General features: G+C 43.3%; 1 protein-coding gene across 2 annotated transcripts in view; it reads right to left on the bottom strand.

The window, feature by feature from the left end:
• PCNT (pericentrin) overlaps positions 1-26,795 on the bottom strand; it is a 243,826-nt gene that overhangs the window by 73,229 nt on the left and 143,802 nt on the right. Inside the window, exons 28-33 of one of the 2 annotated variants that reach the window (XM_074968199.1) lie at positions 18,201-18,413; positions 16,041-16,079; positions 11,510-11,739; positions 11,022-11,141; positions 10,529-10,549; positions 7,461-7,688 (exon numbers count right to left, since the gene is read on the bottom strand). In XM_074968199.1, the coding sequence (XP_074824300.1) occupies positions 7,461-7,688; positions 10,529-10,549; positions 11,022-11,141; positions 11,510-11,739; positions 16,041-16,079; positions 18,201-18,413 (851 nt within the window). The remainder of the gene's footprint in view (positions 1-7,460; positions 7,689-10,528; positions 10,550-11,021; positions 11,142-11,509; positions 11,740-16,040; positions 16,080-18,200; positions 18,414-26,795) is intronic. The other variant, XM_074968200.1, reaches the window with a different exon arrangement.

The raw sequence follows: 26,795 nt of genomic DNA, 5'->3' as shown, positions 1-26,795 counted from the left end.
AGGAGCTCACGTTCTGGTGATTATCCACCACAATCCCCCAATCTTTTTCAGTCACTGCTTCCCAGGATAGAGTCCCCAATATTCTAAGTATGGCCTACATTCTTTGTTCCTAGATGTACATATTTACATTTAGTTGTATTAAAACACATAGTGTGTGCTGCCACCCAGTTTACCTAGCTATACAGATGGTTCTGAAACAGTCACCTGTCCTCTTCATCACTCCCCCAATGTGTGTGTCATTTGCAAACTTTATCAATGATGATTTTATGCTTTATTACAGGTCACTGATAAAAATATTAAATGGAGTAGGGCCAAGAACTGATCCATGTGAGACCCCACTGGAAACACACCCGCTTCAGGATGATTCCCTGTTTAAAATTACATTTTGAGACCTACTATTTATCCAGTTTTTAATCCATTTAATGGGTGCCAGGTTAATTTTAATATCATTCTAGTTTTTTCATCAAAATGTTGTGTGGTCAAATGTCTTACAGAAGTCTAAAATATATCATCATCACTATTACCTTTAATCTACCAAACTTGTAATCTCATAAAAAGAATATCAAATTAGTTTGACAGGATCTATTTCCCATAAACCCATGTTGATTTACATTACTTACATTAACCGCCTTTATTTAGTTATTGAGTTCCTTATCCATTATCTTGCCCAGGATGGATGTCAGGTTGACAGGTCTATAATTACCCATTTATCCTTTTTTAAAATTGGTAACATTAACTTTCTTCCAGTCTTAGGGAACTTCCCCAATGCGCCAAGACTGATTGAAAATCAACATTACAGTGAGCTCCTCAGCCAGCTCATTTAAAACTCTTATAAGTTACTGGACCTGCTGATTTAAATATGTTTCAATACCTTCTACAGTACTAGACAACTCAATTTTTGACTACCCTAAAAGAGGTTATTCTTCTAGCCACAGTTACATCTGTGCTCCACTACTCCATTTATTGTGGGTAGCACTTTTATTTTCAGAGGTGAAGTGGCTTTAAGAAACGGAGGTTATTTTTCCAGGTATAGCTGACTTTGAAAGTTTAAATGAGCCTATGGGAGAACAACGTAAATTGTAATGTCAATAAATCTTAAGTTAGTAGCTGAAATGACAACACAACAAACCCCTTTTAACAAAGTATTAGATTGTTTTTGCTATATCAGTCAGGTTGACAAGCTACAGTAGACTTTTTCTGGACTTGTTTTTTTTCTTGGAGTTTTCCTTTTAGCCTTGATCTGGTTCTCTCTCTCAATTATTCTTCTCAGGCAAAAGGTATTTTCATTAGGGATTACAGGTTCCAGAACTACCATCAGATACCATTTATATTCAATATATGTTACAAAGGAAACTGAAAAGGAGACTTCAGATGGAGGCACTCTGTCTTCAACTGAGCAAGCCCATTCCCTCTCTTACAGATCTAGTGTACCAGTGCCTCGATACATGTAGTTCTAACAAAGGAGCGACATTAACTTCTTTATATAATTTGATAAAAACTATAATAATAAAAGTAACATTATGAGGCTGTCTTCCCTCATTCTGAAAAGCTTCAAGAACCAGAAGAAACTGAAGAAAATTATTCAGATCCTACCAAGGAACAAGTCCACACAAAATGTGACATGCAAAGTTGTTTAACAACATTTTACACTATAATACATGATAATATGCTCATAGTATAGTCAAGATTTCTAAAAACAGGCATCTAAAGATAAATTCTTGAGTCTTTATGCAGGTGCATAAATAATTGTCCCAATTTTCAACTTCTCAACATCCAATAGTTCCCACTGGCATGCAGACCAGCTCAGGAAGAGCATTCCATGCATGTAGGAGTCATAAAAAAGAATGCACGCAGTTATAGGACAAAGATAAATGAGGCATCAAGATGTCGTCGCCTACAACTGACATAACTGGTAAGGTAGGAAGGGGAGAGCATGATACAAGAAAAGATTTCCTAATTAACTACGTAAGTATTACTTGGTAACTAGGGCATGAAAGGGGTTTGGGTCGGACACCTAGTGTGGTAATGGATTTCTCTCATCTGGTGAAACCCAAAAATCTTCATGCCATTCCACAAAGTCCATGTCACAAGTATGATAAACTACTCCTCAATCTCCCTAATGACATACTACAGAAGGAGAGAAAACAATTCAACTTTAGTTCTAGGTGTGCCCATGTTTTAGCCCATGTGTAAGAACTCTAAAGTAAGAAATTATATATGCATCAGTTTGAAGTTTATCTTGATCACTGGCAAAAAGTCTCCACCACTAATGTGCAACAGATTCCTTTGGAATATAAATTATATGCCTTAAAAGTTCTTCCTACTCATTGGATAATAAGGTTACTATAGTGTCTTAATCAGCACGATTCCATATTTAAGATTAGGTTTCTCATAACATTCTATTATTGCCATGGTGACCTAGTTAAAGGCCAAACAATACATTTATGCAGAGTATAACATTTGTAAAAACTATTCTTGTATACACATAGGTGTAGTTCTAGTCCTACGTTTTAAATAAAGGGGACCTGCTTATCAAATTCAAATGTATTCTTTCTACACACACGACTTATGAGGCCTGCTCTCCAATTTCTACAATGCATACTATTCTGCGTGTGCACAGAACACACAAATAGATGTGCAATCTCCAGTGAGAAAGAAATATATTCTTTGTGCACAAGGTAAACGATATACGATCATTTTGACAGCAGATCTAGGAGTGTGTTTCAGCTGATGAAACAGCTTTATGGCAATGTGTCTGTACAATTATTACAACTAGCAAGCTATTTTCTGAAGTTAAATATTACTTCAGAGGCATAGATATCAATCCCTCTAGTAAAATCTTAAGTTAAAGGACATTTCGGACCATCTAAGACTCTAAAGCATGTTGCAGTAAATTGGTCACTCCAACCCAAGTCATTCAGACTACCAGCAGGACGCTTCATGTTTTACACGGATCAAAAAGAAACATTTAATGAAAAGCTAGTATTTGAGAGCTTTTCATTCCACTTGTTACAGGTAGCCCCAAATGACATTTAGTGGCATCACCAAGGCTTCACTGTTCTCTGGCAAGCTGGACCCAAATTCTGTGGGAAGGCCACCTGATTTCTGCAACACTCCAGTGGAGCACACCAGAAAGTCTACAGCAGCTTCAGGTGAATGAAAAGAGGGATTTTTTAAACTGATTTAAATTAAAAATGAACAAAATCTAGTAGTATTGCTTGTGTTAATTATCTGACTATTAAATTCAATTTATTTTCTGCTGCTCCCAATTTTTCTATTTTGAAGTCGCCACACATTTGCATTGACTATATATTTAACTCCATTGCAGAAAGTTGTCCGGGATAAGATGAGGTTTTGGCATTAACTAGGGAACAGTTGGGGCACTTGAACTAGGAAGACAGGGAAGGTAACTTGGAGGTTTGACGTAACTTAGTAAACACTTCTATTAGAATGGCAACTGTCAATCTTGAAAGACGATGATGTGTTTGCCAAAGCAGTTCAGTTACTGTGTGTCACGCTGCAGCTTAGCAAGTGGCTTCAAAGTCTAATTCTTGAGTGACCGTCCTTGCCACAGATAATGCAGGCATAAAGCGCAGGGCCAGAAGATGAAGCCAGGGCACTACTAGCTCTTGAGGCCTGCTGAGGTTTCCTCTTCACTTTTCTCTCTCTCTCTCTCTCCCCATCACCTCTCTTCAGCCTCTAACTCTCTGGTGCAGTGCAGCCCTCCAGCATAGCCTGTTGCTACCTGCATCTTCCCAGTTTGTAGTGTCGATATTGAAAGTTTTCAAGTCTCTCTTTCAAATGTCCTTGAACCTCAGTTTAGGTCAGCCCAGTGGTCTTGGAGCATCTGCAAGTTCTCCATCCTTTGGAACCTGTCCATCTAATTCAGATCAAGACAATGGACCTGTCTGTGTTTGAGAACAGTGATTAGACTTGGCCATTTTGCCTTCTCAACTACTTTGATGTCAGGAACTTTGGTTTCCCATTTGATATTTAGAATACAGCAAATGTATGAAACTGGAGAAAAGCCTGTTGAGAGTCTTTGGGTTAAGTTTAGAAGCAAGAGCCACAAGGGTGATGGCATGGTGGGCGTGTGCTATAGACCACCACACCAGGAGGATGAGGTAGACGAGGCTTTCTTCAGACAACTAACTGAAGTTTCCAGATCACAGGCCCTGGTTCATGGGGGACTTCAATCACCCTGACATCTGCTGGGAGAGCAATACAGCAGTGCACAGACAATCCAGGAAGTTTTTGGAGAATGTTGGGGACAACTTCCTGGTGCAACTACTGGAGGAACCAACCAGGGGCCGTTCTCCTCTTGACCTGCTGCTTACAAACAGGGAAGAATTGGTAGGGGAAGTAGAAGTGGGTGGCAACCTGGGCAGCAGTGACCATGAGATATTGAGTTCAGGATCCTCACAAAAGGAAGAAAGGAGAGTAGAAAAATATGGACCCTGGACTTCAATAAAACAGATTTTGACTCCCTTGGGGAACTGAAGGGCAGGATCCCCTGGGAGGCTAATATGAAGGGGAAAGGAGTCCAGGAAAGCTGGCTGTATTTTAAAGACGCCTTATTTAGGGCACAAGAACAAACCATCCCGATGTGCAGAAAGAATAGCAAATATGGCAGGCAACCAGCTTGGCTTAACAGTGAAATCTTCGGTGAAATTAAACACAAAAAGGAAGCTTACAAGAAGTGGAAATTTGGACAGATGACTAGGGAGGAGTATAAAAATATTGCCTGAGCATGCAGGGGTGTAATCAGGACGTCCAAAACGCAACTGGAGTTGCAGCTAGCAAGGGATGTGAAGAGTAACAAGAAGGGTTTCTACAGGTACGTTAGCAACAAGAAAAAGGTCAGGGAAAGCGTGGGACCCTTAATGAATGGGGGAGGCAACCTAGTGTCCGATGATGTGGAAAATGCTGAAGTACTCAATGCTTTTTTTGCCTTGGTCTTTACAGACAAGAGCAGCTCCCAGACTGCAGTCCTGGGCAACACAGTATGGGAAGGAGGTGAGCAGCCCTCAATGGTGAAAAGAACAGGTTAAGGACTATTTAGAAAAGCTGGACATGCACAAGTCCATGGGTCCAAATCTAATGCATCTGAGGGTGCTGAGGGAATTGCAGAACCATTACCTTTGAAAACTCGTGGCGATCGGGGGAGGTACTGGAGGATTGGAAAAAGGCAAATATAGTGCCCATCTTTAAAAAAGGGAAGAAGGAGAACCTGGGGAACTACAGACCCGTCAGCCTCACCTCAGTCCCTGGAAAAATCATGAAGCAGGTCCTCGAGGAAACCATTTTGAAACACTTGGAAGAGAGGAAGGTGATCAGGAACAGTCAACATGGATTTACCAAGGGCAAGTCATGCCTGACCAACCTTATTGCCTTCTATGATGAGATAATTGGCTCTGTGGATATGAGGAAAGCAGTGGACGGGATATAGCTTGACTTTAATAAAGCTTTTGATATGGTCTCTCACAGTATTCTTGCCAGCAAGTTAAAAAATTATGGATTGGACAAATGGACTATAAGGTGGATAGAAAGCTGGCCAGATTGTCGGGCTCAATGGGTAGTGGTCAACAGCTCGATGTCTAGTTGGCAGCCAGTACCAAGCGGAGTGCCCCAGAGGTCGGTACTGGGGCTGGTTTTGTTCAACATTTTTATTAATGACCTGGAGGATGGGATGGATTCCACCCTCAGCAAGTTTGAAGATGACACAAAGCTGGGGGAAGAGCTAGATATGCTGGAGGGTTGGGATAGGGTCCAGAGTGACCTAGACAAATTGGAGGATTGGGCCAAAAGAAAGCTGATGAGGTTCAACAAGGACAAGTGCAGAGTCCTGCACTTACGACGGAAGAATCCCATGCACGGCTACAGGCTGGGGACTGACTGGTTAAGCAGCAGTTCTGCAGAAAAAGACCTGGGGATTACAGTGGATGAAAAGCTGGATATGAGTCAGCAGTGTTCCCTTGTTGCCAAGAAAGCTAATGGCATATTGGGCTGCATTAGGAGGAGCGTTGCCAGCAGATCGAGGGAAGTGATTATTCCCCTCTATTTGGCACTGGTGAAGCCGCACCTGGAGTATTGTGTCGAGTTTTGGGCCCCACACTACAGAAAGGATGTAGACAAATTGGAGAGAATCCAGCAGAGGGCAACAAAAACGATCAGGGGGCTGGGACACAAGACTTATGAGGAGAGGCTGGGGGAACTGGGGTTATTTAGTCTGCAGAAGAGTGAGGGGGGATTTGATAGCAGCCTTCAACTACCTGAAGGGTGGTTCTAAAGAGGATGGAGCTTGGCTGTTCTCAGTGGTGGCAGATGACAGAACAAGGAGCAGTGGTCTCAAGTTGCAGTGGGGGAGGTCTAGGTTGGCTATGAGGAAACACTATTTCACTAGGAGGGTCGTGAAGCACTAGAATGGGTTACCTAGGAAGGTGGTGGAATCTCCATCCTTAGAGGTTTTTAAGGCTTGGCTTGACAAACCCTGGCTGGGATGATTTAGTTGGGGTTGGTCCTGCTTTGAGCAGAGGGTTGGACTAGATGACCTCCTGAGGTCTTTTCCAACCCTAATCGTCTATGACTCTATGAAAGATATCAAGTGTGGAAGGTGTTTAGCTTTCCTTCCTGCCAGCTGCAGGTGGTCCAGGTGTCACCACCATACAACAGCATGCTTGAAATGCATGTCTGGTAGACCCGTTTAATGTCCTGTTATGTGCTAGGTCAGTTGGCTGGAGGTGATGGCTTCTATTGATGATCTACAAAATGGAACATGATGGTCAGCTCACAATCTCTCTGAGCTGTGGCTGGCTCTGAAGAGCTAACAGTAGCAAAAGCAGTAAAATCTCTGGGTCTAAAGTAAGTAGACATGGCTCTGAATACACATTGCAAAAAGAGCTGTTGACTTCAGTAATACTAATTTTACATAGCATTTTTCAAAGTAAAACCACATGAGATCTGCTGAGGAACAGGCTGTATACGAGTTAGGCATTATGATGTAGTATTTAGTAGCACCTTCTCTAGCACCTGTAGGAACAAAAGGAGAACATACTACCCAATACATTTCTTGTGACTGCCAAAAATGTTCTTTGCAAATACTGGTTTTTTTCAGTTCTCAAAGCAAAAATTTGTTTCAAATTACCACTGTAATACTTGTCATTGGTACGAGACAGTAAGTGACATCTGATGGAAGAGACAAGGTGGGTGAGGTAAATATCTTTTATTGGACCTATTTCTGTTGGTGAAACAGACAAGCATTCAAGCTACACAGAGCTGTTCTTCAGGTCTGATGGAAGAACAGACACTGGAAATCTATATCCATTTCTCCCTGGCAAAGTAAGCCCAGGGCCTGGCATAACTTGACTAGTTAAAAATCCCATATGGAATTGTCAGCTATAATCCCTAAATTACCCTCCACTAGTACATCCCACTTAAAAAAAATCTTTAAAAAGTATTACTTGTGTTAGTTCAGTTTCCCTTTTCTTCATTTTTTGCAGTTCTTGTTCCAAACGGCTGACAGTCTTTGAGGCCTCAGTATTGGTGTGCTCCAGCTCTCTAATCTGCGCTGTTTGCTCCTCTATTTCTTTATCTCGAACTGTAACTTCCCGGTATTTCTGCTCCTTTTCTAACAACAGTTTATTGAAATCATCTGTTTTGTCTTTTATTTCTGCTTGCAAAGACTCTATCTACACAACAAGACAAATATATTACATAGATGCAACAAACAAACAAAGACATATTAAATATTTCTACAGAAAGCAAATATTCACTCTGTGGCTAATCCTAAAAATACATTATTATTGGCAGCCCCAGAATTTCATATGAGTCAGCATTAGTTATCAGATACCAACTGAAAGCAAAACTAAAATAAAAAAGGTAAAAATGAGCCACCTGTAAATCTTGCTCTCTGAAGATGGTACCTTTTAAAAAGCCATAAATGTATTAGCTTACTATTTACAGCAATCTAGAAAAACAGCAGCGCATTAATATAACAAAAGGCCCTGAAAATGGAAGTACTATGGATCTGTTAAGAATAAAAAACAAATTATTAGGTTTCACTCTGAATTGTGTATGGGCCCAACTAGGATTATTTAGTTTTTGCATATCTCCTTTATGTTCCATAAGCTATTACTCAAGGATCAATCATAACATAAACCTGTTTTAATCTTACAGAAAAGCTTTTGAATAACATTTGCAAAAAATAGCAACACTTTCTCTAGGGCTGATTATGTTACAAAAATTTGGTCAAAACGATTTGGTTAATTCATCAATACACAAGAGTTTAGGACAGAGGTCCCTAAGCTGTGAGGTGCGCCCCTATATGGGGGCGCAGAAGAACATTCAGAGGGCGCGGTTTGGGCACAGCACAGCCCCCACGGGGTTTGGAGAGGGAGCACCACCCAGCTCTGCTCCTAGCCCTGGCCCCGCCCACAGCTGTGGCCCCAGCCTCGGCCCTCTTACCCCAGTCTGTGTCGTCCCGTCCCCACCCCGAAGCCACAGCCCCAGCCCCAGCTCCAGGGGGGACGTGGATGGGGGAAAAGGGGAACGAGAGGTAAAAAGTTTGGAGACCCCTACGTTAGGAGACCTCTTTTTCTGAGGCACATCGTTCTTAAACTATAAATTTCTTTTTAAATGCTATGTTCCAATAGCTCCATTGTTATGATGCTGGCAATAAGGGAACAAACACTTCCACAACCTTCACTCTAATCCCAAACCCTGAGATGGTGGTTCTGATCACCACCTGGCATTTCTTTTTTTTCACAAAATAGCCCTATTAGATATTCCCCTATTTTAGAGGGTGAGAAAGTGGGCAAGTGTGGATCTGTTACAGTGATTATGTTCACAGAACAAGAACTTCAGGCCATTGTACTGTAGCGGAATTGTCTCAGCCAATCACAGTGCATATGTGCTATATATTCACTGACCTGCAGCCACATGTTTACTTACAAGTAATTGCATAGCAACTATCTAGTTCCTTGCACTTTGATCTGGTACTGACCACAAAACTCACTTCAGATTAACCACATATATTGCCAACTTAATTTCTCACCCTCTCTCATACCTTTTGCATTCAATCCTGATGCTCTTCCTTAGGAAGTCAAAAGTAATCCACTACACAATGAACATTTTTTTAATTAGGTTGCAAATGTTCAGAACAGCAAATATAAGCTAATTTTTAAACGTATCATTCTTTCCTCATCTCTACATGTGCTGTTTTATTAGTGAGTAAAAGGCTGTTCAAAAACTTAATCTAACGTCTTTGACAGTAAACAAGGACATTTTCAAGCTGCTACTAGAATGCTTGTCATTTTGAACACATCCCAGATTCATTTCTTTTTATGATTTCCTTTTATGATCTTATGATTACTCAAGACTTATGTTTCTGGTCTGGCTTCTACTTGTCTTTGAAGGGGGGATACCCAACCCACACAAAATCAGCTTAAACTAAACAAGTTATTTGACCTACAAACTTTAAACAAATATATGATTTAAGCTTCCTTGGACTGGTCATCTTAAACTTTCCTCTACCCTTTGCTGAAATATGTTTATAAAACAGTTTATATACCTGTTGACAAGATTTTCTAAATATATCAACATATCAGCATTCTGTCTCGAACACTATGCACAGGTAAAGGGAGAATGAAACAGCTAGAACTCCTAAGGGTATGTCTATACTACCCGCCGGATAAGTGGGCAGCAATCAGTCCAGCGGCGGTTGATTTATCGCATCGAAATCAACTCCCGAGCGCTCTCCCATCGACTCCTGTACTCCACTGGAGCGAGAGGCACAGGCGGAGTTGACGGGGGAGCGTCAGCAGTAGATCTAAGTACATCGACTTCAGCTACGTTATTCACGTGGCTGAAGCTACATAACTTACGTTGCACCACTACCCCCCGCCAGTGTAGACCAGGCCTAAGATGATAAACAGGAAATAGAGCTACATTACACTTTGGGACCTTATACAACGACACTGACATATGATTTGTCTGGAAAACTCCACTGTCCTGAGAGTTTAATTGTTTATAATGGGTTTATTCTTCTACCATATGACATTTAAAGGTTTAGAATTCTACAGACTTGATACAGATGAAGAGTTAGAAATAAAGTTAGTAACATGTAACAACCATATACACACAAAATATGTGAAAAGTGATGCCACAAATAGAACCGGATAGCTGAGGCATAGGGAAAATGATTCCATGCTACTTATTTCCCAAAAGTTTATGTTTTCTTTTAACAGTATGCATTAGAACAAAAAATTGTTTTACAAGAGCAATTACATGAGGATGCATTTGATCAATAAAGCCAGAAAAGTGAAGTAGTTAGAAATAGAAAGTTAAATACAAAGCATTTTTTCCAACGTAAGAGTTCTACAAAGCTAAACATGAACCCCTACATGTAAATCAGTCTGAAGCAGATTTTACATTTGAGGAAGGCAAACAAGCAAAGCAGATCTGAATAAGCAGAAGAAATTGAGGGGGAAGGGAGAACGGGCATGGGGATGCTCATGCTATTTTTCCATACCTGGAGAGTCAATTCAAAGATCTGTAATGTTCATTTATGTGAGAGAAAAAAACAAAACAAAAATTACACTGTTAAATTGAATATCAAACTAACAAGCATCTGAAAAAAAAAAAGAAAAAAGGCCAGATGCCATAATTTTTAGTGTCAGTATTTTGCTCTCTCTAAATCAAATCAACCTGATATGTTGGCAACACTTTACTGTAATACACACATTCAAACATACCATTTCCTGCAATCTCGCTAACAAAACCAAAATTAAGACATGCGCCACCACTCATGCCACCAAAATTGTACTTCAGCCAGTTTTAAGAAAAAGTTGATTAATTCAGTACTCTGGATTTCCTAAAATACTTGAGTAAATGATTAATACAAAGTGAGATATTCAGCAAACAAAGCAACAACAGATTGCCAAAAGTGGATTTACATTTGGATATTTACTAAATAAATATAATAAACTAAAACATACACAGTCACTACCTGTGGTTTTACCTACCCCATATTGTCTGGGCTCTCCACAAGTCTGGGATTTTCCTGACAGTTTTAACTGATCTTCTAGTTTCTGAATTTCTTGCTGAAACTCATCACGTTCATGTTCTCGCTCTATAGCTTGTTCCTGTAAGATGAAAAAAATTGTATTTCATTTTTGCTATGAGGAAGCTGATGTTTGCATTTTCCTTTTTTCCTGCATTTGCTTGGCAGTTCTAGAAGCCAGGGAAGAATTTACAGGGACAACAGGAGATTATTATTTCAATTTACAAAACAAATGAACAGCAGAAACATGGAAAGAAAAAGCTACTCTCCAGACTCCTATTGATCAGGAAATTTTTAAAAACAAACATCCATCCTTGGTTTTTACATAGAGAAACACAAAGGTCTTATTTTTGATAAAACCAAAACTATCCTGGAAGAGACTGATCACAAAATAGGAGGAAGTGTTTTTCCTCTCCAAAGCTGCAGAAATTGGGTGTTGAGCTTGCTTACATCCATGAACTGTCGTTGACTTCTAAGCTGTTTTTCAAGGACTTGAATTTGCTGCCTTAAATCAGTAACCTCCAATGACTTCTTTGCCAACTTCTGATTTTGATCCATCTGTTCTTCAAGTTCCACTTCCAAAACCTTCATCTGAGAGCGCAAGTTGGAATGGTCTTTCTCTGCCTGGCACTGCAGTTCTAACTTCTCTTTTGCTAAAAATTCTACTTCCTTTAGTAAACCTAAACACACACAATAGTAAGAAAGTCAGTCAGTCAGTCCAGAAATATGCAAATCAAACGTTGTTTAAAATTATATTTTATGCATATAATACACACACACACACACACACACACAGAGCTACAACACATGTCAGTACCAAAGGGGAAATTTTCAAATACATAAAAAGAGGCACCCAACTCCCCTACTGTGTCTTTGAAAATCTTCCCCACAGACAACAAAATAATTACATATGCAATATCAGCAATGTCCAGTGGAAATAAGTCACAGTTCATGATTACTTGATTAACCAAGACCAATCTATGGCTACAAATTGAGCTTTCAACGAACAGGATATACTGTTTGGAGGATCCAAACAAAGGCTTTTTGGAAAACATCAAATTAAATACTTACAACTGATAAGTGTTAGAAACCTGAACACAAAGATGAGAATCAGGAGGTCTAACTTTTAAATGTATTATACTTAAAAGGAGGGTGGTGAAAGAACTATTATTCTGCCTTTCAAATGTGCAATTTGTATCTTCATTATTTGCCAAGAAAGCTTTTCCTTACTGACAGGTTTCAGAGAAGCAGCCGTGTTAGTCTGTATTCGCAAAAAGAAAAGGAGTACTAGTGGCACCTTAGAGACTAACCAATTTATTTGAGCATAAGCTTTCGTGAGCTACAGCTCACTTCATCAGATGCATCTTCCACTGAATGCATCCGATGAAGTGAGCTGTAGCTCACGAAAGCTTATGCTCAAATAAATTGGTTAGTCTCCTCTAAGGTGCCACTAGTACTCCTTTTCTTTTCCTTACTGTAGCAAAGAGGTGTGGCCCCCTCCGAGATTGGCAGCGATACCAGGTGGGCGGAACCAGGAAGTCGACGCCACCATGCCAGAAACAGAGGGGCAGGTCAGGAACAGGAAGCATAAAAGGTGGGCCCTGTAGCTCAGTTGAAGAGGAGCTGCCGAGGGAGGCACATGCTTCCAGCTCAGCTCGCTGCTGGAACTGGAGCCTGCGGAAGACTTCTGCTGCCCTGAGAACACTTCCCAGGGGCCAGGTTTGCCAGACATGCCTGACGCTAAGGAGCTGCTGGGATTGTCACTGGCAGTATACCCTGAGGAGACTGAGGACAACTCTGGGGTTCAGGTACATGCGAGGGGGAGTATAGGAAGCAGCCAGGGGAACCAGACGACCATCTGGCTGTGGGGCCACCAGAGAGAAAGTCAGAGTGTTGCAGGTTGATTCCCCGCTGACCCAGTGGCAGACCATTCTGTCGTCGCTGTTAGGGCCTGGGGCTGGGACACCGTGGAGTTGGGAGGGCCCGCATCCCCCACTGACAACCCACCCTTGGGCTGGCGGTACTCACCCTTCTTAGACCAAGAGGCCTGCGTTTGTTTGTCGCCCACCAGACCCAGGACGACAGACTGAGGGGCGTTCACCTCTGACAGAGCCCCTAGACTGTTTGCTGGGTGCTTAACCCATGCTGGTGCCCCGGACGGTTTGCTGGGTGCTTAATCCCTGGCCTGAGCCCCATAGACTGTAGGTGGTGCTCGCCCTTGCCCGAGGGGGCCAGAGCACTAGATTGCAAGGCGCCCCGACCTGCCCAAAGGCCTGGGCCCCTGAACTGTCCCTAACTACAGTACCCCGCTTGAGGGCTGGAACCCTAGACTGGTTGGGGGCCTGCCTTGTCTACGGGCTTGGGACCCCAGAATTATTTGCTCTCTCCCAACTGAGGGTTGAGCCCACAAGACTGCTAACTTTCCCGCTTTGATAGACTACTCCTCCAGGGGGGTGACAGCAAAGAGCTGTGGCCTCCCTCAGAGATTGACAGTGAAGGAGGGCCACACACCCCTACAATTACCAACATCTAGAAATTCACTGAGGCAAGAGGATTCAGTAGATAGTGTTGTGTCAACCTTTTAACTGTTTTCAGATTTGTAAGTGCTCACAATAGAGTTCTGAAATAGATTTAAATGAAAAACAGACAAATTTCAGTCCCCAAATATCAGATTCATACTTCTCAAGGAAGAGTTTCAAAAAACTGGTGGACACAGCAATTTTATCCCCACCAAATTGTGAGTAACAATGGAGAATGAACTATATATTTTAACTGATGATTAGCGGAGTCTTTTTAGCTTCAAAATGAGTTTTACTGCCATCTGTGAAACAAAAAAAACTGCTTAAATGAGAATTTGAAATTTAAAAAAATTCTTACCACCTACCTCCTATTCAAAAAAGCCAGTGTCTGTATGGAATCTAATTAGGCCCATAAACTCTATGTAGAATGTGAAATTTGTTGCCAAAACTTAATATCTGATTGTGTATTAATGCAATATCAGTAACTGTACTCTGCTTTGTCGGTCTTATTTTTCTCTCCTTTTGATGTTACAGAAGAGTCTGATTCTCAAAACATGTAGATATATAATTAAGGGTAACACTAACAGATTGTCAGGACACTGATTTGACTCTGAGTAGAGAATCAAATTGATATTGTTTTATCAATACTAGCTCAAGTCATGCAATCCTTCTCGGGTGACTCAAAAATCACATTAGAAAATGCTATGGTAGATTCCATTAGGAAGCTCATTTTTCACATCAACATAATGCAGCTTTGTTGGCTCGTCCAAAAATAATAATAATAAAACATTTACGTTAAATCCAGTATGATTTTTATACAAATACCCGGCACTACAAACAATAATTCCACACAAGAGGAAGAGTACTATTTTAAATGTTAAAAAATTTGATTTGTTCAATTAGAAAAAATAAAAAAGGAAATGTTCTAGCTTCGCACCCCTAGTAATAAGTAATTTGTTAGGCCTTTAACAGTTAACTTCTACAATAGCTGGAGTTTAACTATATGGTGAATTTCAAAACCCAATCCTGTTACATACCACAGCCAGATTCTCAATCATGCGACAGGGTAACATTTAAGGACAAGGGCCTAGTAGGCATGTGAGGGTAAGTCTACACTGCACCAAAAAAAAAAAAAAAAAAAAGTCCTGCAGGAGAGAGTCTGAGCTCAGCCTCACATGGCTTATGCTAAAAATAGCCATGTAAAGGTTCCTGTTCCAGCTGGAGCTCAGGCTCTGAAACCTGGTGAGGGTGGGTTTCAGAGCCCAAGTGGGATCCTCCACATAGCTACTTTTAGCACCGTAGTGCAAGCTCATGCCTGTAGACCGGGCCTCTGAGACGCACTGCTGCAGGGTTTTTTCCTGCAGTGTATACAATCCCATAGTAGCATTTGAGAGAGAGCTAGAAGACATATGTGGGAGCTGGACAAACAAAAGGAATGGAGCTGCAGCAGTTGGAGACAGCTCAGCACTGCTCTCTCCCTATATCCTAGACTGTGATCTGGCCAGATAATCCCACCTCAGTTACCTGAAAAATGCAGTCCCCCAGCTCATGTCCTTCCCGCACAAGCCTAGAGCCATCCTAGCATGCACGAGTATCCAAGGACATACATTTTGGGGCTTCTCAGAAGAAAAGCATTGCTCCTGTTAATCTATCAGAGCCATATGTGTATTACGCACACAACCATATATAGAGAAAGTGTTATGGCTGCATTTTCAAGCTAGCTCAAAATTTCTCATTTGCATATAAAAGCAAAACTTTTGTTTGCATTTATTTTAGCATTAGACTTCAATAGTCATTTAAAACCATTTGTCTCCCTTATTTTTCTGTTCATTCCTTCCTCTGAGAAGCCTGACCTTTTTTTCCCTATTTCCCTTCAGATTCATTTTTCCTTCTCTACCAATTTCCCCTATATTTTCTTTCAAGAGAACTCATCCTTCCCTTTAGTCCATTCTTATCTTTCTCCTCTTCTCCTCCTCCCCATTCCTACTCTCTCTCCATTCTGCTCCCACAATCCTTCTTCCAGTTCCTTCAGTTCTCTTTCATTCACCATCTCTAGATCTCCTGCACTTGGTGTTCCTACATTTTAAAAATACATTTACCCTCTAAGAAACCCAGTTCCACACCATTAGAACCTTATAGCATATTTATAAAACATTTTTGTCTGCTCAAAACAACGATTTTGGTTGCTTATAATTGCACTATGGAATTTAAGACGGACATCAGCAGACTGATATCATTTAATAAATATTGATTAAGTTTTTTTACATAATTCAAGTTTAGTGATTTTTGTTAAATTGTGAAAGTAATGTCTTAAACATGTCCACATTATTAATAATGTGGAGGATGTATTACTAATAATTTACTGGGCATAGTTCTGAAGTACTATTCCTCTTTGTTAGATTAAATTCAAAGTCATTAATTAATTCACATAATTTCTCATGAAATCACACTCTGTTACAAACCTGAATCTTCCTTTTGTGCTACATTAGCAACAGGAACTCCTATGAATAGAAACACGTACAAGACAAAAATAGGACATTTTGATTCATTCCATCTTCCATATCACTAATGAGTTTAAAACAAGATAGGGATAATGCCAGACTTTGTAGCATTCCTAAAGGTAACCTGTCTCAATGTGGAGAAGTAGTTGCTAATCATATATGCTGACCATGCACTACTGTTCTTATATAGCTCATGTTGGGTACAATTTTGCCAGGCACCCGGCCATCTCTTTACTGAGGTCCTGTATCTATTGAATTCTTTCATTTGGCAATTCTTCCCCCAAGCTTCATTTGTTTCTTACTTTTTTTTTTTGCTAAGTGCTCAGGGCTCCTTTAACCTCTAAATCAGTCGTACCAAAAATTGTGTAGAGCTAGAGTACTAATTCCGTCACTGAAAAGCACTTCAGAGACCCTAAAATAACTGTACAGTGATATCCTGACATTGCATTATTTCCAGTGGGACACATGACCCAAAGCCATAACCACCTGGCAACATAAAGATCCCAAAACAACATCCATGTGTCCTGATATGATTACTGTGTGTCCCTCTGTGGACGTTTGAAACTCAGTCATCCTATACATGGCAGAAAATACTGTTTCTCCTTTCTCTCTCTCTCTCCCCCCCCCCTTCTAGAAGCACTGGTCGGGGCAAATATTCTGGTGGACCTTATGTTGTAATCAGTCCATTGCTTGCTCAACCTAAGACCAAGACGAACAGTGAGAGCTCAGCAGAGGCCTGCGGAGTCTACAAGTGGAACAAGTTAGTGTCACAGCCACCACAGGTTATTTTCACTACTCAAGACTTAGATTTTCTTCTGAAGGATATAATTATCTTTCCTCATGCTAATACCATTTCTGAGATTTTGATACAGTGCCTCCATATCAGCAAATAGAGACAAAACATCAAGATTTTTGATGGCATCATCCTGTGAGAGGAATGTGGGGTTGCAGGAGCCAGAGAGAAAGGAAGAACCATGGGGACAGGGCAGAGGGAGACAGGAGATGGAGGGGATGGACAGGAGCTGAAGGGGTAGGTGTCAAGAGACAGAGGTTGGCGTGGTGGATAGGAATAGCATAGGAGGAGAAAGGCAGGAGCCAGAAGAAGGGGTTGGATAGGAGCAGAGGGGGGAGGGGGCAGGTGGTAAATAGAAGTAGAAGAGGAGAGGTGCAGAGCCTGAAGGTTCAGGAGGCAGACAGGAGCAGAGAGGAACAGGGCTTTTGAGGGGAGGGTGGATAATTGGGACAGAAGGGTCTAAAGCATGCCTGAAATTGAACCCTGTAGTCCTGAGACTCTACATTCCCCTGCTGTCAGCAAACAGCTGTCTAGAGTCCAGATCATTAAAGCCTCCTCCTAGTTGTCCCTCCTAGATTGCTTGCCCCAGGGTTTTGACTCTCTGAATTCTAGTCTGTAGGGAGTTTACAGCAGATGCCCATTACAATTTATCCTGCATCTTTAATTATTTTAGCCTTATCCAAGATATTTAACTACTTCCTTCATTTTCAGTCCATTTCCTTGGTATTGTAGTGGTGTTCCAGAGCTTGTCTACACTACCGCACGGGGTCGATCTAAGATACGCAACTTCAGCTACGTGAATAGTTTATCTGAAGTCGACATAATTAGATCTACTCATCGCGGTGTCTTCATTGCGGTAAGTGGACAGCTGATGCTCTCCCATAGACTCCGCTTGCGCTCCTCGTTCTATATGAGATGTGATAAATCAACCTACGCTGGATCGATCATTGCCCGCCGATCCGGTAGGTAGTGTAGACAAGCCCCTAGTGACACAGATCTACTTCTTTCCCTTTCTCTCTTGCCTATGCTCTATCAGTTAACTAACATTTTAGTTAACAGATCTTAATTATCAGTTACATCCCCTTCCATTCAGTATCACTTTTAGTTCATCATACTTATTTTTCCATACTCCTTCCATTTGTCAGACATTGGAGTACTCCTCATTAACAGCAACATCATCTTATTTCTAAAAACAGAAGTGTCACGTCTGGGTTTATTTCTTTTTCAAGTTAACTGGAAGTCTCTGAATAACTCAGGACAGGAAAGGGTAGAGCAATCAACCATTATACAAAAGAAATATCAATAAATGTTATTAAAGCATTTCTTACCAACTTCTATTTCTCCTACGTTGGCAGCCAGAGCTTTCTTTTGACTTATTAGCATATCCCGCTCCTCACAGAGTATTGCCTGTTCCTGGGTTAGCTTCTGAAACTGTTCCTGCAAGCTCTCCAGTTCCAAAACAAGGCGTCGTTCAGACTCTTCTTTCAGGCTCATTGCCTCTTCTAAGGCTGCTTTCTCTACTACATAACCTTCAATGATACCTAAAATCCAAAGGCAAAAGTGAACTAAAGGAGTAGACACTGAATTTCTTACATAAAGTACTATCAACTAACTATTGAAACTATCACCAATAAGAAGGGAAGGTTACTCACTTTGTGCAGTAACAGATTCTTTGAGATGTGTGTCCCTGTGGGTGCTCCACTTCGGGTGTTGGTGCATCCCAGCACAGCTGATCGGAGATTTACAGTAGCAGTGTCCGGGCGGGTCATGCATGCACAGTAGGTGGGTCGCAGTGCACATGACCTGAGCCCTCCAGTTCCTTCTCTACCGCAGAGTCCCTACTGCGAACTCCGAAGTAGAGGGCGGGTAGTGGAGCACCACAGGAGACACACATCTCGAAGAACCTCAGATCCTTCACAAGGTGAGTAATCTTCCCTTCTTCAAGTGCTGTCCCTGTGGGTGCTCCACTTCAGGTGACTGTACAGTAGTGCCCTTCAGAGGGCTGTGGGGACTTCAGGTTCATTTGAGTCATTGAGGTAAGTACTGTGAGGCCCACTATGGCATCAGCCCTGGAGTCATGAGCGATTGCATAGTGTTCAGCAAATGTGTGGACGGAGGCCCAAGTGGCCGCCTTACAAATCTCTAATATTGGAACACTATGTAGAAATGCTATTGAGGTTGAAACAGATCTAGTAGAATGTGCTCTAATGTGTTCCGGTGGTTCTGTATTCCAGATACGATAGCACATTTGAATGCATGTGGAGATCCAGTTAGACAAATCTCTGAGTAGATACCGTGTCTCCTTTTGAGAGCTCAATAGTAGAGACAAAGTCTAGGAGAATTCCGGAAGAGTTTGGTCCTTTCAAGGTAAAACGCTAGCACATGTCTAACAGCTAGTGGGTGCAGGGTGGCCTCTCTTGGATTCCCGTGAGGCTTAGGGTAGAATGCAGGGAGATGGATTGGTTGGTTCAGATGAAATGTAGATGTAACCTTTGGTAGGAATTTTGGGTGCAGACGCAGCATGACCTTCTCTTTGAAGAATATTGTGTATGGAGGATCAGCCATGAGCTCACTCACCCTTCTGGCAGAAGTAATGGCGACCAGAAAGGCCACTTTCATGGATAAATGTAGCATGGAACAGATGGCTAATGGTTCGAATGGTGGTCTGGTGAGGCATTTCTGCACCAGACTGAGGTCCCACGTCGGGGTAGGCCGACAAACTTCTGGTTAAACGTTCAGGAGACCCGTGAGGAAGCATTTAGTACTTGGGTCCACGAATGTCAAGGTTCCATCCATCTCCTGATGGAACTCGGTAATGGCCGCCAGATGAACTTTGATTGAGCTCATAGTTAAACCTGAACTTTTCAGCTCCAGTAGGTATTCCAGCACTAGTGGTACTGTAGAAGCCGTTAATTGTCTTTCTTGATACGAGGCTGAGAACCTCTTACATTTTTGAAAGTAAGTATTACGCGTGGTCATCTTCCTGCTGTTTAATAACACGTGTTTAACTTATTCTGAGTAGGTTAGTTCACCATGGTGGAACCATGTAGGAGCCATGCTTGTACGTGGAGTAGCTCCAGGTTCAGGTGAAGAGTACGACCGCAGTGCTGAGACAGCAGGTCTGGATGAGGAGGGAGGTCTTGTGGGGCACATATTGCCATTCGCATCAGATAAGGGTATCATGCTTGTCTGGGCCATGTCGTGACTCTGAGGATAACCTTGGCCCTGTCTGTTCGTATCTCGTGTATCATGTTTGATATCAGTGAAATCGGTGGAAATGAATACATGAGTTGTGCCTCCCATTTGATAAGGAAGGCGTTCCCCAGTAATCAGAGTCCTGCTCGTGAACAGAACATTGCGCATTTGCAGTTCGTTGGGGATGCAAACAGGTCGATGATGGGAATTCCCCATCGGCTGAAAATGGATCTCAGAACTTCGCCATTCATCTCCCATGCGTGGTCTTGAGAGAAGCACCCGCTGAGTGTGTCCGCTGTCATGTTCTGACAGCCAGGCAGGTAGCATGCCGAGATGTTTGTGTAGTGTTATATGCACCACTTCCATATTTTATGGCTTCAGTGCATAGCGAGTGTGAATGCAGGACAGTACAATCCCATATTTGAAGGATGACTCGTACATCTGAGATAAGGTTTGTGAGAGTTATGAATCTGGCCTGAGGTAGGGAAGTCTTGGCTTCAGCCAGAAGGCATGGGATGCATTGTCCTAGGGATGGGGGTTCCATGACCACCACTCCCAAGAGAAGGAGATGGGTGGTGGTGGTCGGGGACTCCCTCCTAAGGGGGAGGGAGTCATCCATCTGCCAACCAGACATGGAGACTTGAGAAGTATTCTGCTTGCCTGGAGCTACAATCCAGGATGTGACTGAGTGTTTGCCGAGACTGATCAAGACCTCGGATTGCTACCCCTTCCTACTTCTCCACGTGGGCACCAATGATACTGCCAAGAATGATCTTGAGCGGATCACTGCAGACTACGTGGCTCTAAGAAGAAGGAGTTTGAGGCGCAAGTCGTGTTCTCGTCCATCCTCCCTGTTGAAGGAAAAGGCCCAGGTAGGGACCGTCAAATTGTGGAGGTGAATGCGTGGTTATGCAGGTGGTGTCGGAGAGGGGGCTTTGGATTTTTCAACCATGGGATTTTGTTCCGGGAAGAACGATTGCTAGGAACAGATGGGATCTACCTAATGAAGAGAGGGAAGAGCATCTTCGCAGGCAGGCTTGCTAACCTAGTGAAGAGGGCTTTAAATTAGGTTCACCAGGGGATGGTGACCTAAGCCCAGAGGTAAGTGGGAGAGTGCGATACTGGGAGGAAACACAAGGAGGAGGGTACAAGACGGGAAGCTTCCTTATTCATACTGAGAAAGTAGGGCAACAGGCTAGTTTTCTCAGATGCATGTGCATAAACGCAAGAAGCCTGAGAAACAAGCAGGAAGAATTGGAAGTCCTGGCACAATCAAGGAACTATGATGGGACTGGAAAAACAGAAACTTGGGGGGCAGTTCAAATGACTAGAGTGCTGTCATGGATGGGTATAAACTGTTCAGGAAGGACAGGTACAGGAGAAAAGGTGGAGGAGTTGCATTGTATGTAAGAGAGCGGTATGATTGCTCAGAGCTCCAGTTTGAAACTGGAGAAAAGCCTGTTGAGAGTCTTTGGGTTAAGTTTAGAAGCAAGAGTCACAAGGGTGATGGCATGGTGGGCGCGTGCTACAGACCACCACACCAGGAGGATGAGGTAGACGAGGCTTTCTTCAGACAACTAACTGAAGTCTCCAGATCACAGGCCCTGGTTCTCATGGGGGACTTCAATCACCCTGACATCTGCTGGGAGAGCAATACAGCAGTGCACAGACAATCCAGGAAGTTTTTGGAGAATGTTGGGGACAATTTCCTGATACAAGTGCTAGAGGAACCAACTAGGTGCCATGCTCCTCTTGACCTGCTGCTTACCAACAGGGAAGAATTGGTAGGGGAGGTAGAAATGGATTAAAACCTAGGCAGGAGTGACCATGAGATGGTTGAGTTCTGGATCCTGAAAAAAGGAAGGAGAGTAGCAAAATGCGGACCCTGGACTTCAGAAAAGCAGGCTTAAAGTCCCTTAGGGAACTGATGGGCAGGATCCCCTGGGAGACTAATATGAGGAGGCAAGGAGTCCGGGAGAGCTGGCTATATTTTAAAAAAGCCTTATTGAGGGCGCAAGAAGAAACGATCCCGAATGCAGAAAGAATAGCAAATATGGCAGGCAACCAGCTTGGCTTAACAGTGAAATCTTCTGTGAAATTAAACACAAAAAGGAAGCTTACAAAAAGTGGAAATTTCGACAGATGACTAGAGAGGAGACCAAAAATATTGCTGGAGCATGCCGGAAGGCCAAGGCACAATTGGAGTTGCAGCTAGCAAGGGATGTGAAGAGTAACAAGAAGGGTTTCTACAGGTACGTTAGCAACAAGAAAAGGGTCAGGGAAAGCGTGGGACCCTTAATGAATGGGGGAGGCAACCTAGTTCCGATGATGTGGAAAATGCTGAAGTACTCAATGCTTTTTTTGCCTCGGTCTTCACAGAAAAGGGCAGCTCCCAGACTGCTGCACTGGGCAACACAGCATGGGGAGTAGGTGAGCAGCCCTCAGTGGTGAAAGAACAGGTTAAGGACTATTTAGAAAAACTGGACATACACAAGTCCACGGGTCCAGATCTAATGCATCCAAGGGTGCTGAGGGAGTTGGCTGATGTGATTGCAGAGCCATTGGCCATTATCTCTGAAAACTCATGGTGATCGGGGGAAGTCCCAGACGATTGGAAAAAGACAAATATAGTGCCCATCATTAAAAAAAGGGAAAAAAAGAGAATCCAGGGAACTACAGACCAAGTCAGCCTCACTTCAGCCCCCGGCAAAATCATGGAGCAGGTCCTCAAGGAATCCATTTTGAAACACTTAGAGGAGAGGAAGGTGATCAGGAACAGTCAGCATGGATTCACCAAGGGCAAGTCATGCCTGACCAATCTGATTGCCTTCTATGACAAGATAACTGGCTCTGTGGATATGAGGAAAGCAGTGGACGGGATATAGCTTGACTTTAGCAAAGCTTTTGATACGGTCTCCCACAGTATTCTTGCCAGCAAGTTAAAAAATTATGGATTGGATGAATGGACTATAAGGTGGATGGAAAGCTGGCTAGATTGTCGGGCTCAACGGGTAGTGATCAATGGCTCCATGTCTAGTTCGCAGCCAGTATCAAGCAGAGTGCCCCAGGGGTCAATCCTGCCGCAGGTTTTGTTCAAATTCTTTATTAATTATCTGGATGATGGGATTAATTGCACCCTCAGCAAGTTCACAGATGACACTAAGCTGGGGAGAGAGGCAGATATGCTGGAGGATAGGGATAGGATACAGAGGGACCTAGACAAATTGGAGGATTGGGCCAAAAGAAAGCTGATGAGGTTCAACAAGGACAAGTGCAGAGTCCGGCACTTACGACGGAAGAATCCCATGCACCGCTACAGGTAGGGAGCAACTGGCTAAGCGGCAGTTCTGCAAAAAAGGAGCTGGGGATTACAGTGGATGAGAAGCTGGATATGAGTCAGCAGTGTGCCCTTGTTGCCAAGAAGGCCAATGGCATATGGGGCTGTATTAGTAGGAGCATTGCCAGCAGATCGAGGGAAGTGATTATTCCCCTCTATTCGGCACTGGTGAGGCCATACCTGGAGTATTGCATCCAGTTTTGATCCCCCCAAACACAGAAGGGATGTGGAAAAACTGGAGAGAGTCCAGCGGAGGACAACAAAAATGATTAGCGGGCTGGGGAACATGACTTACGAGGAGTATCTGAGAGAACTGGGGTTATTTAGTCTGCAGAATAGAAGAGTGAGGGGGTATTTGATAGCAGCCTTCCATTACCTGAAGGAGGGATCCAAAGAGGATGGAGCTAGGCTGTTCTCCATGGTGGCAGATGACAGAACAAGAAGCGATGGTCTCAAGTTGCAGTGGGGGAGGTCTAGGTTGGATATTAGGAAACACTGTTTCACTAGGAGGGTGGTGAAGCACTGGGTGACCTAGGGAGATGGTGAAATCTCCATCCTTAGAGGTTTTTAAGGCCCGGCTTGACAAAGCCTTGGCTGGGATGATTTAGTTGGTGTTGGTCCGTGATATGAGCAAGGGATTGGACTAGATGACCTCCTGAGGTCTCTTCCAACCCTTATATTCTATTATTCTATGGTACCTTCTTCTCTTCGCAGGTGGGGTATAAATCACCAAAGTGCGGACGGTGGCCCAAGAGTCCTTCATCGTATGAAGCACCTCATCAGTTTTCTTTGAGAAAAGCTTTTCTCGATCAAAAGGTAGGTCTTCTACCTTTTGTTTGCAGTTCCTCGGGTATATGCAAGGCCTGTAGCCAGTATCCCCGGCACATCACTATGGCTGGGGCCATGGTTCTGGCTGTGGTGTCTAGCGACGCTTGTAGGGCTGTTCTGGCTATCTGTTGACCCTTGTTGATGACAGCTTGAAATTGTGACCTTTTCTCCTTGGGGAGCTCTGCTATGAACAAGCTAAGTTTCACATAGTTATCATAGTAATATTTAGCTAACAAATGCAGAGTGATTGGCCACTCTGATTTGTAGGGTGCCTGAAGAATAAACTTTACACCCAAACAGATAGAGTCTCTTGTGCTCTTTCTCCTGTGGTGTAGATTTAAACTGTGGTTGCTTACCGTGTTGATTCGCAACATCGACCACTAAGCTGTTGGGGGGGCAGATGTGCAAAGAGAAAGTCTGCCCCTTTTGCATGTTGGCAGAATTGAGGCCGGTGTCTGCCAGACAGTCTCTGCCGGTTCCAAGATGGCATCGTTGATAGGACGAACGATCTTGGAAGTAAATGATGGTTGTAGTATTTGTACCAGCTTGTGCTGGTTTGTCTGCACCTCCTCTAGTGATATTTCCTGGCTGTGAGTGACCCACTTAATCAGTTCTTGAAACTGCTTGAAATCTTCTCCTGAAGTTGGCAGTGGGGGCATAGCAGCCTCATCTAGGGAGGAGGAAGTGTTGTGAGCAGGAGAGGTAGTTTCTTGGTCTGTGCCAGTTTCCGTGTCCTCGCCTATGTCCTGAGCCTCCGTGGCCTGCAGTGTGGGAGAGGCAGGGTTAGAGTGCAGATCATGTCTGTGCGCCGTGGGTGGCCTGGAATGTGGACCTCTGTAAGAAGCCCAGGGTTCCCAATGTGCCCACTGCATTGGGAAGGCCACAGGGGAGTACATCCATGGTGGTCAGCACCATGGTTGAATTGTCTAGTGGTATCTTGGTCCCATATGGCTCCAAGGTCGTCGGTGTTCTTTTGGTGGGGAATAGTGTAGTGAGAAGGTGTTTTGCTCCTGCATCTCCTCTTCGTGTTCACTGGAAAATTGTGAAATGTCATGAGAGCTGTTGGGATCTCCTCCATAGCCTGTTGGGGAGCTCTCGGTACAGAGTATTGGGGAGTGCGGTGCCAACAGTATCACCAACTCTTTCTGGTGCAACAGAGACCGTGTGGTGCCAATGTCTGGATCATCAGTGCCATGAGGTCCGCTCTCACCGGTGCATGCGTCAGTGCCGACAAATGCTGTGGCTGTTTAGTCAGTGCGGTCGGTGCCGACTTGTTTTTCTCCACCAGTGCCGACTGTGTTGTTGGTGCTAAGGGCGTAGGCATGGTGCCTGAGGAGACGCTCGGTGCCAAGTCCCTTGCAGGTGAACTTGGTGCCGTGGAGGAGGCATGTCTTTGTGCCTCGACTCTGTCTCCTTTGCTCGGACTTTGGCGTTGCTGGAGGTGCCTGGAGCATCATAGGTGCTCCCACAAGCATATGTCGGCATCCGGGGTAGCGACCTGGCAGGAGACCGCCTGTCTTTTCACACTACTTTCTGCGGAGAATTCTGAGCCCTCTTTTTTGGTCTTTCATAGGGTACGTCTTCTTTTCCAGTCTGAGGAGTATCCGGAGAGGCAGTCTGCTTGTCCAAATCGGATGTGAGGGATTTCTCCATTAAAATCATTTTTAGCCGGAGATCCCTGTCACATTGGGCTCTGGCTCTCAAACTGCTGCAGTGGGGGCATTTTGGGGGTTATACCCCTCACCGAGACAGCGCACACACAATGAATGCCCATCTGAAATGGGCATAGCTTCACGGCAGGAGCCACAGTGTTTGAAGCCTGAGGAGCCAGGCATCTTAACGGATAACCGTCCCCTGAGAGGAGGTAGCTAACGAAAAAAAATTTTTTCCCCCTCAATAAAACTAAACACTAACGCTTTCTAACTAACTATCTAATTAAACAGTTTTTTAATGGTTTGAGGGAAGAGTGCTGATACTGCCCCAGAACTCAGTCTTCAGCCGAGGACAGCTGAGAAGGAACTAGAGGGCTCAGGTCGTGCACGCACTAAATGCAGCACCAGTGGCATGGCAAGACGCCTACCCGCGCAGACATGGCTACCATAAATCTCAGATCAACGGTGCCGGGACGCACCAACACCCGAAGTGGAGTACCCAAAGGGACAGCACTCAAAGAACAAACCGTTTATTTTAAATTCAAGTACTGTATCTTAGTTCATTCGTAGAAAAAATACCCATAACATATTAAGGGCATTTTAAGCTGCTCCAAAGACTGTCTGCAGGAGAAAACATAAACTAAAATAAGGGCATATGACAGAAGTCTGGCTAGTTCTCAGCATATGTATTGATAGTGCATATGACATGTTTACATTTTCTTTGAGCTATTAGACAGGTCCAAGTTGTACCGGAGGTGTGCCTTGCACAAATAGCAGCACAGATTTATGAAAGAAATCCCTTAATGAACATTTATTTGTAACTTATACAAGCCAAAATTTAGATATATACTAGCTCAGTGGTTTTACACCTGTGATCCGCAGACCCCTGGTAGTCCATAGACTATGTCTAA

The sequence above is a fragment of the Natator depressus genome, chromosome 11, assembly GCF_965152275.1.
Source record: "Natator depressus isolate rNatDep1 chromosome 11, rNatDep2.hap1, whole genome shotgun sequence".
In the NCBI taxonomy this organism is placed as follows: Eukaryota; Metazoa; Chordata; order Testudines; family Cheloniidae; genus Natator; species Natator depressus.
Note: the sequence above shows the minus strand (reverse complement) of the source record. Positions and strands in the feature narration are given on the sequence as shown.